General features: G+C 44.9%; 1 protein-coding gene across 1 annotated transcript in view; it reads right to left on the bottom strand.

Moving 5' to 3' along the window:
* Positions 1 to 10,706, bottom strand: part of evi5l (ecotropic viral integration site 5 like) — a 104,988-nt gene that overhangs the window by 35,245 nt on the left and 59,037 nt on the right. Inside the window, exons 3-4 of the mRNA XM_037689973.1 lie at positions 2,455 to 2,644; positions 1,840 to 2,064 (exon numbers count right to left, since the gene is read on the bottom strand). Of these exons, the coding sequence (XP_037545901.1) occupies positions 1,840 to 2,064; positions 2,455 to 2,644 (415 nt within the window). The remainder of the gene's footprint in view (positions 1 to 1,839; positions 2,065 to 2,454; positions 2,645 to 10,706) is intronic.

The following is a 10,706-nucleotide window of genomic DNA, read 5'->3' as shown; positions in this document are numbered from 1 at the left end:
TATATATATGTACAGTATGTATAATTGTTTTCCCTAAGACATTATGGCACTCTGAAAAACCCTTAATGTTGCACATCCTTGAGCTAAACAAATATATGACTATGGGAATATATATTTTCATTCAACCTTTATTTATACAGGTTAGTCTCATTGAGTCACAAGGACTCATTTACAAGAGAGACCTGTTTTAAACAAACCATAGATAAGGTACAGACAACAATAAACAGCCATAAAATGCATATAAAATGAAAAGTAAATAAAAGTAGTGTATATGGCTGTATGAATATTACTGTATCCATATGACAAACTTTGTTACTAAAACTGCACAAAAAGAAAATTGATCATCGTTGGAATATCACTGAATTTAATCTGCATCTTAACGAATTGCTTGGACTGCAATAAATCATAAACCATTACATTAAAAGAACAATGCAGAATAATTTATGCTGTTTTTCTGCTTTCATCGTTGTAGTTTTATGTTAACTTGTGTTGCTGCCTCTTGGCCACGTTATCGTTGTAAAGAACTGGTTCTCAACTGACCTACCTGGTAAAATAAAGGTTAGTCTTCATGCCCTGATGATAATAATATTTTTGGTCACTCCTCACCTGGTTAAGTTGAATGAGATGGCAGAAGACAAAGTGAGAAGTGACAAAAAAAAATTTCCTTCAAAATTGCAATTGATATTGTCAATTTAGTTTTTGTAATGGCTGCACCCATTTTCAGGGGTGGCCACAGTGAGCGAACACGCATGATACTGTCAGTAGTTTTAATAATAATAATAATAATAATAATAATAATAATAATAATAATAATAATAATAAATATTGAAAATACATCCCACATTACATTTAGTCTAATATTATGAATCCCTAAATGTTATAGTACCCACAATTTTAAAATTCTTGGTTTGATCTGGACAATCCCCAGTACAGGAAGTCATTTGTGCTTTGGGAGGACTCCATGGAGCTGCAGGCTGTATTTAGCTTAATGAGCGTTGACTGCTGATAGGCCAAATAAGCCAGATATGTTGGATTTGTTCAGGTCGATTGACACAAGGGCCTCACAAATCTTTTTACCTCGTGTGCACAGCAACACACCGTCAACACAACAATAAACAAATGAAACAAAGCTAAATGATGCATGAAGTTCTTGCAGAAAACGAGCTTCAGACTCATTTTATACAGCAACGCTGGTGCAGCAGACTTAAAACAAAAACTGCTTAAAGTGTAGAAATAAAAACGTTTGATGTGAATATGTTAGCATTTTTAATTAGAAACTGTATTTAGATTAGTTAAGAGTAAAAAATAATCAACTTAAACATACAAAGATCAAACTAGAACCACTGTCATCCCGATGCATGCTCCAGTAGTTGCTTACAGTGGTTGATCCACTGCGAGAAGGTGCTGCTTATAAGATTGTTGCTGCTCCTCAGACTGAAGAAGTCTTTTGGATAAAAGATGAAACTGAAATGTTTATTCAGTCAGGTCCTTCCAGAGGACCTGACTGAATCGTCAAGAGACAGTCCTGAGTCTTCATCAGTCAAGTTGCTGTTTTCTACTTTTTGACTAGAGCTGACCTTTAACTTTTGGCTTTAAAATAGTTACTGTGTCATTGTACTGCTGTACTTTCAACGTTTTGTTATTTTGTCCTATTTTGCAAATTATGAGTGAAACAGTACACTTTTAAAATGTGCCTCGTGATCCTCTGACCTCCAGATATTTCCTCAAAGTGTTTCAGAGAATTCACTTTTAAAAAAGACGAGACAAACCGCTTACAGGAGATGTCAGCACAGAGACTTAAAGACCTCACCCCTTTTTCTGAGGGTCAACAGCTCTCACCTTCATGACATTGAAGAGGACTTCTTGGCCCAGGCTGTCCTGGCCTTTGAAGAACTCATGCTCGGGGTAAGTGCGGGCGATGTCTCTGCGGATGAGCTTCTCGCAGGGGGAGGACATCTTTAGCAGCTCCGAGTACTGGTTCTTCACCGGCATGTCTGTGGCGTTGCCCAGCAGCTGCCAGACGATGGCACGAAAGTGATGAGGGATGCCCTTCCTGATCAACTCCTACAGGACAAAGACATTAAGATCAGCTCATCTCTTAGTTCGAGATATGGGTCTCAAGGATTATGATTCAATAAAGACACTTGTTTTGTGATGGACTCTATATTTGCATTTTGTTTTTGCCTGTTTTGTCTTCCCCCTCTTCATAGCCCAGACCACTTTTTGCTGTCTCCTCTCACATCCATCTTGTCCTCCCCCGAGCTCTTTATTTTTGTGACAGAGGACTCAGAAAGTGTAGAGACAAAGGGCAGAGAGGAGCACTGGTGCACTGTACTAACACATCTGTCCTCTGTAGAAGGGTTGAAATCAGGAAAGGTTTTCTACAGAGTAATGAACGTTTCTAACACAATGCTATTTTTCGTTAACTTCCCACCTCGAGTCCAACTCCCTCACCTTCAGAAGTTTGTCCTTCTTGCGTCTCCACTCTTCCCACTCGTTGACAATACGTCCCCACAGGATCCAGGTGTCTTCCTCTAAGTGGGACAAGTTGGAGGAGGCGGAGGAGCTGGACACCATCGATGAGCCACTGTTACGACGCGAGCCGCTCATGGATCGCATCGACTTAGAGTCAGCCTCCAACAACCTGCAAATGAACACTTCATGAAGAGTGTGGCAGCAGTTGGTTTTATGCCAGGTGTTAGGGAGAGACGTATCCAATCCTCGCGAGTTATAGCAGAGAGGAATGACGTGGAACTGCAGCAGATGCCTCAGAGAGGGCTGGGCTCCTACACCTATAGGACAACGTTAAACTAGGACTGGGCATTAAGGATCTCAATATTTGTAAGATAAATCGTGCTATACTATATCTTGCCAGCATGTGGGATCGACCTTGAGGAAGCTCATTACGTGAATCAGTGATGTGGAACACCCACAAATCTGGCCATTTGACTGAGAAAGTTCCAGCAGGACTCAAGGCTGACAAGAAAAAAACAGTCTGCCTGAAGAAAATCAACAATTGTGGTTTATCTGAATCGGACTCCCCCGTTTGGCCTCGGATACAAGCCGACTATCAAATTTCTCCTGGGACATGGGTGACTAGGGAAAAAGCTTTGTCTATGCCGGCTGACCAACATCTTATCAGGACTATGTCCTATCTATCTGAAAGTACTCATGGACAAATATCAACATCTTGACGTCAAATGCAAATGTAATGTGTTTATAAATATGCTTGGTGGTAAAGTTTTTTTCATGTCTTTAATCGTATCTTGATAGGACAAAATGTGAGGAGATCTTTTTTGTAATACCACCATCCATCCTCAAGGTCTTTTCCCTTTTTCTATATAAAAGTACTCTGATAAAGAATAAGGGGCCGCGCTATGACAGCAGCAACGTGCACTCCGCCCATCTTTTGGACGACTGTACAAACATAATTTTAATGTATCCCAGAACAATGATAATAAAGCTTATTCTGATTCTGATATCTCAATATTGTTTTCTTTCCATAAAGTAATAACAAAAATATATTTGAGTCAAAGCTTTATCCTAATTGTCACACAGGCACATTTATTAACAAATAGTTCTATTTCGTATAGGCATCGCCCTTTAAGAGCTGTTGCTTAGTGGGTTTATCCTGTCATGCAAAGCATCACACTGAAAAATTTAGTCCATGCCCACCTGTTGTTTGGGCCCCACCCGGTCTGTATAAATTACGTTAAGAGCGGGTAATAGGCTCCCATTTTTCTTCAGCAAGCTAATAGCACTGTCAGAAGAACAAAGAAGGGAAGTTGTCTAGCTTGACCAGCTCAACCTTTGTTGGGGCTGCCTGTGGCCCCGCCATGCCAACCTCCTGCCGCCCCGGTGAGTTTTCCTTCCCGAGGAGAAGCAGACGAGCAGTCTTGTTTCAAGGTAAGCACCGAGGAATATTTCTCAGTGGCGGGTCACTACACACTGGACGACGCCATCTTGTAATTTTCCTTTTATCGCAGACTCTCGGAGCGAATCGGATGGCTCCTCCAGGACAGGCGACGTCAGCAGCAGCCCCCGCTTCTCACTCCCTCCTGGAGAGCGTAGTGTCGGAACGAGGGGGGCTGAGCAAATGCTCAACAACGTTCCACGGCTGCAGCAGCGTCTCCCCGCTCCTCCGCCAGCCCCGCCCGTCAGAGATCGGCCCTTCTTATCCTGGCAACTGGAGTTTCAGCGTTTCCCTGAGATGGCCAACAGGCAGCGCCCTGGGACAACAAACCGCAGAGCTCACGGGGGAGAAGATTCAAAATGACGGTTTGCAGAGGATGTGTGTAAAGATGACATGGGTTTTGAAATAAAACATGAATATCATTCAATGACTAAAGTGTCCAATTTTAGCCAGTCTGTCAGCTCGGATGACCTCACAGCGGCTCCTCACACATCCTCCACACAAAACGAGCCGGTTGCCTTAAAAAAGGTTTTTCAGAATCACTGCTGCTCCAAAATAAACAACAGACACTCGCATGACAACAGTCAAAAGCGAATGTGGTCTGCAGAACGAGTCCAGTGGAATAACTCGTTTTCAGCCCGAGCTGCACGCTTCCCAACGCAGCAGTGTCAAATGCGTGCTCCCACGACGACAGCAGCCTTCACCCAAACGGCGTGGTGTTGATGAAGGCGCGCACTCCGCTCCCCAGCGCTCGCTGGCTCGCATCAGCATAAATGTGAGACTGTAGAACGAGTCCAGTGAGAAACCTCGCTCTCAGCAGGAGCGGCACGCGTCTCACCGCAGCAAACGCGTGCTCCTGCGGCGCCTGCAGCCTTCACCCAAACGGCGCGGCGTTGATGAAGGCACGCACACCGCTCCCCAGCGCTCGCTGGCTTGCATCAGCATAAATGTGAGACCGCAGAACGAGTCCAGTGAGAAACCTCGCTCTCATCAGGAGCGGCATGCGTCTCACAGCAGCGGTGTCAAACGCGCGCTCCCGCGGAACCGGCAGCTTTCACCCAAACAGCGCAGCGTGGATGAGGGTGCACACACCTCTCCTCAACACACGCCGGTCCACATCGATATGAATGTGAACCCGCAGCCTGAGCGCGGCACAGAGGCGCGCTCAGAGCCCTTTCGAGGAAGCCTCACATTGGGTCATGCGGAACACACTTCCACGGCGCATGACGGCGGACGAGGCTGTAGACTGGCTGATGTCCGTAAGAAACATGACGCACCACTTAAACGCACGCCCACTCCACGAACGTCACGCTGAGTGGCTGCGAACATGCTCGCCAGACAGATGGATGGCCAAGCTGATAAGCATGGGTTATAGGCTGCAATTCGCAGTTTGACCCCTTCCGTTTGGAGGAGTTTTAGAGACGGTTCTGTCATCACCAGACCAGGTCTCATCACTAAATGCAGAAGTCCAGGAACTTCTGGTAAAAGAGGTAATTTCCAGAGTTCCCGACGGAGAGGAAAACACAGGTTTTTACTCACGTTATTTCCTGGTTCCAAAACGGACCGGAGGAACGAGACCGATTTAGGACCTGTCAGTTTTTCAACAAGGCGATCGTGGACAGACCGTTTCACATGTTGACAACCAGACAACTGTTGGACAACATCCAGAGAAACGATTGGTTTGTTTCCATCGATCTGAAAGACGCCTACTTCCACATACCGATCATTCCAAAGCACAGAAAATGTCTGCACTTCTCCTTTCATGAGATGCAGTATCAGTACAACAGGCTGCCGTTCGGTTATTCCCTCGTGCCTCGTACGTTCTCAAAGTGTGTGGAGACGGCCCTGCAACCATTACACAGAGCAGGGATGAGAGTTTTGTTTTACCTAGATGACTTGTTGCTGCTGTCACGCTCCAGATGGGAAGCAGCGGCGCAGACTCAGGTGTTGACATCACACCTGCTAAATCTGGGCTTCGCCATAAATTGGAAAAAAAGCTTGATTCTCCCGGCCCAGACAATTGTTTATCTGGGAGTGAAGCTAAACTCGACTACCTTGAGGGCTCGTTTATCACAGACGAGAATCAACAATCTAAGAGCAGTCTAAGGGCAGATGTGATGTCCAGGGGCGGTCCGTGTCACGGGGACTGGACCATCCACCCCGATCTGATGGCCCAGACGTGGCAGAAATTTGGCAAAGTGGCTGTGGACCTGTTTGCGACATGAGAAAATGCTCAGTGTCAACTATGGTTTTCACTGAGCCTGCGAGACGAACTACCGCTGGGGGTGGACGCGTTTGCTCACTGCAGCCCATGGCCCAAAACGCTTCTTTATGCATTCCCCCCACCTCCTCTGATATTACGGTTTCTGAAACAAGTTCAGGAGGAGGGATTGACAGCTCTCCTGGTGGCTCCCGAGCGCTTGAATGTGCCATGGTTCCTGGTTCTACAACACCTGTTGTCGGCGTGCACGTGGAAACTGCCGTGGAGGGAGGACGCTCTCCTCCAGGCGGGGGGAGTGATCAGGAGTTACCCAGAAATAGGCCAGCACCTGTGGGTCTGGTCGCTGAGCTGATCCACTTAGAGAGGATGGGTCTCCCGCAAGATGTAGTGCGCACAATCCAAGATTCACGTGCTGCATCCAACACAGCACTGTACACATCAAACTGGACAGCTTTTCAGCGCTGGTGTACAGAGAAAGGTGTAGAGGCCACCTCATGTCCTTTCTGCAGCAGCTGATGGACAGAAATCTGGCGTTCAGCACGATTAAAACGTACACTGCAGCCATCTCTTCCTGTCACGAAGGTTTCAGAGACAGAACAGTTTTTAATCATCCGCTGATGAAGCATTTTTTAAAAGGTGTACAGAGACGCAGGCCTGTTTCACGCCCACTTGTTCCACAGTGGGATTTAACGCTGGTCCTGCGAGCCCTGATCAAAGCTCCATTTGAGCCACTGAATCAGGTTCCGATTAAATTCTTGTCTCTTAAAACAGCCCTGCTGCTGGCTTTAACATCCGCTAAGAGGGTGAGTGATTTATCTGCCCTCTCTGTCGCTCCGTCATGTCTTAGAATTCAGGCTGACGGCAGCTCAGCTGATCTAAGACCGAATCCAGCCTTTATGCCTAAAAACATCACAAGCTCTTTTAAATCAAGAGTGATATCGTTGGAGGGGTTTTCCCCTCCCCCCCACAAATCAGAAGAAGCATCTTTCCATCTTCTCTGTCCTGTGCGGGCGTTGACGTGTTACATAGCACGCACAGCCGCAATGCGTCAAACTCAACATTTATTTGTGCATTATAGAGATGCATCTGCAGGTCGCCCATTATCCACCCAGCACCTGTCACACTGGCTGTGTGAGGCCATTTCTGAAGCCTACAGAGCATCAGATTTAGAGCCTCCCGTCAACCTCAGGGCGCACTCGACCTGAGGTATCACATCTTCGACTGCTTTGCATAATGGTATGACAATGCAGGATATTTGCACTGCGGCCGCATGGTCAACACTGTGCTCATTTATTCGCTTTTATCTACGTGATGTGACGGCTCGTTCCATGACACATTCTGTCCTTAGTGCTTTAACAGAATGAATATTGTTGTTTCATGGAACCTCGCTTAAACTCACATCTGACTGCATGCATTTACAGTGAGTATGTTTACATGGACATAAGTAACCGGATCAAATGGCCGGTCGGAATAAAAGTGTGTCATGTAAACACTCCGTTCGGGTTATTTTTTTGTGTATTCGGCGCTATCCGTTATAATTTCTGATCAGAACGAAACGGGTGGTTTACGCCGATCCGAAACCCGATCGGTGCGCATGTAAACGCTTGATCTGTTCGTTTTTATCCGATGGTGAAAAACGTTAGTTACGTACTGTAACCCCAGATTCTATGAATATAGGCGTAGCCCTTTAAGGCTGTCGCTGATGGGTTTATCCCGTTATGCGCAGCATAAGCACTGAAAAAATTTAGTCCACGCCCACCTGCTGTGTGGGCCCCACCCGGTCCGTATAAATTACGTTAAGAGCGGGAAATCGGCTCCCAAAATAGCTTTTTTCTTCAGCCATTTAGGAGCCAGTGAGGCCCGACGCTTAAAGGGCTACGCCTATATTCATAGAATCTGGGGTTCCAGTACGTAACCAACGTTCTATGTCATATAGGCTTCGCCCTTTAAGGCTGTCGCTGATGGGTTAAGGGCGAAGCGGATGTGGTCCTCGCCTCACTGGGTCCATTCGAACACAGTGAGAAGCGGAAGCTTGCCCAAAAAACGTCTTGTCACTCAGCTCCCCGTGTGCATAACTACGCCTCGCATAATTGTAGATGAACAGATGCTCAGATATATTCATCAATTAACACGGATTCCTCATTTTTCTGGACTGAATAAAACGTGCATTGAATTTAATGAAATGCAAACGTGAGACGTCATTTATCTTTGACCCATCAAAATGAATGCGGTCATTTATTTACAGAATCAAAGTTTAACATCAAACATTTACATTAATTTGGCAAAATATGAAAATAACACATAATCAATCAGGAAAACCATACGGCCATGATTTTCCGTTGCTTCACCACAGACATTTATGAAAACTGTACAATTATCCACACGGCGGTGGATGAGCACTTTACACAGACATTTCTAAATTATCTGGAAGGATTTCTACTTTAGAGAAGAATTTAAAGATGAAAAGATGAAGTTTAAAGGGGGTGAAAGATGGTGTTTGAGGGAGAGTGTTGAACAGAACGGCACTCTCCGGGCTTTCTTCAGCTTCTTCCTTACAGTACACTTAGGTGGTGAAATCGACTCTTTTACCTGGAGATGTCTCAGGCGAGATTCCGTTTAACGCACCCTTTCAGCGTCTCCGTAGGATGGCTGTGAATCGTCTGGAGTAATGGCGAGATTCTGTCCGACACAAGCTCACCTCAGTGGAAAATGTTATAATCCCATGAAACTTGGAGGAGCTCTGTGGTCATGTCAGGGTCTTCCCGGCTCCCACAGCAACTGCCAGCACTAGGACATATCAGAACTGTCCGCACCGCAGAACTTCTCCAAACCCACAGAACTGGGTAAACCAGGAAGTACCGACATTTTTAAAGAGCTCTTTTCCCGGTTCATTCGGGAGTCTTCCCATTGGTCAGTACCAACCAGACAGGGGTGTGTTTTGTGACGTAAGAGGTTACTAGGAGTCAGAAAAACAGCAAGAATGTTATTGAACAGATTAAACTGTTCTCACAGACAGAGAGAGAGTTTTGTTTTGGCGAGTTTTAGAAACAGGTGCCAAAACCCCCCTGTTGACGTCTGAGAGGATGTAAAAACAAGGCAATTGTTCCAACACATGTCTGCTTCGATTCCTGACCCTGGAAAACGCACACTTGCTCATTCAAAGACAGAAATCAGAAAATGCATAATTACTCTGTAACAGCTTTAACATGAATTCTAACTTTGCATGAGAATTAAAAATCATTACACTGTTTCAGTTAATAAAATCGATTAGTTCACTGCAACATCTAAAATGGTTTGAACTAAGACACTTTGATTATCAACATTTGTAAAATAGTAATGATAATAGAAAAGAGAGTGTTCTTCCACTTGAATTTTCAAGAAAGAAAGTCTCAGGATGGGTGAACCTGTATTTCTGGATTCAAATCAATGAAATGACAGTTTCTGTCCCACGAGGTTCTTAAGGTCAAGGGTTTTGACCTTAGGCTTAGTCTTGACATCAGGTTAAGTTCACTACAGTCCCCCCTTTGGAAATCATCACCTGTCCATGGGGATGAATTCCAACTATGAACTTACGCCTTCAATTGTCCTTGAAGCTTGATGTAATCCAGCAAAGAAACAAGAGTCAAGAGTAATCCAGCAAGGAAAACAAAGTCAAGGTAATTCCACAATGTTCTTGGTAATACCATTGTGTTGATTATAATTCCATAACGTCTCGATAATTCCATTGTAGCAATGCTTTAACCCCTTGGAAACAGAGTCTGTAATCCATTGGAAAAAGTCATATAATCCACAACGGTAAATCCACAACGATTGGAAGTGTTGATTGATCAGCATACAGAGGGGTACCCTTGGATTGAACTGAAGATGCGGCCACTGGATGAAGAGCGGAGACCAACGTCAGGATTGCAGGTCGCCTCCAGCGAAGGTCGTCTCTGGGCGACGTCCAGTCGGTGCCGTTCTGGTTCAAATGTGACATGCAATTATGTGGTTTAAGGTGGGCTTATGAAGGGGATTTTACATAAGGCCTTAAACTATATGCACCTGGTGTGTAAGCTATTATGGTTGGGAACAGCTACAGCTACCAGTTAAGGGGTGGAACATGCTGAAAAGGGGTAACTACAGGGGTTTATACCTATAGAAAAGGGTTCCAAACTATTTTTCCATTTCTAACTTGGTTTAAGTTAGCTTTACATGGCAAAATATAGTCTGGTTCAAATGTCTGTTGTCTTTTAGACGAACGACTTGAGATTGGGTGTTTGGTTTCCCCATAAATGTTTTGGAAGTCCATGGCGAGACTCATCAAAAAGAATTAGCTATCCCCCCGAATAGAATTGTTCGAGTAGGTTCGGCTTAAGCGTTGTGAGATCAATGTAGACTATGGTACTTAAGGTAGCAATAATATACATTGACTCCGCAAAGATTGCAATTTAGCGAATGAACTGCATGTTGGCATGGTTAAAGGCCTCCTAGTCTCTAACTTAACTTACACACAAGATTCATTCTTACCTCAGAAACAACCAAAACCAATTCAACAACGTTTCAACACCGACAAGAGTAGTGACTAAGCAACTA

Source organism: Nematolebias whitei, chromosome 16 (assembly GCF_014905685.2).
Source record: "Nematolebias whitei isolate Nwh7 chromosome 16, NemWhi1, whole genome shotgun sequence".
Taxonomy (NCBI): domain Eukaryota; kingdom Metazoa; phylum Chordata; class Actinopteri; order Cyprinodontiformes; family Rivulidae; genus Nematolebias; species Nematolebias whitei.
The sequence above is the reverse complement of the archived record's forward strand: the minus strand, read 5'-3'. Positions and strand labels throughout refer to the sequence as shown.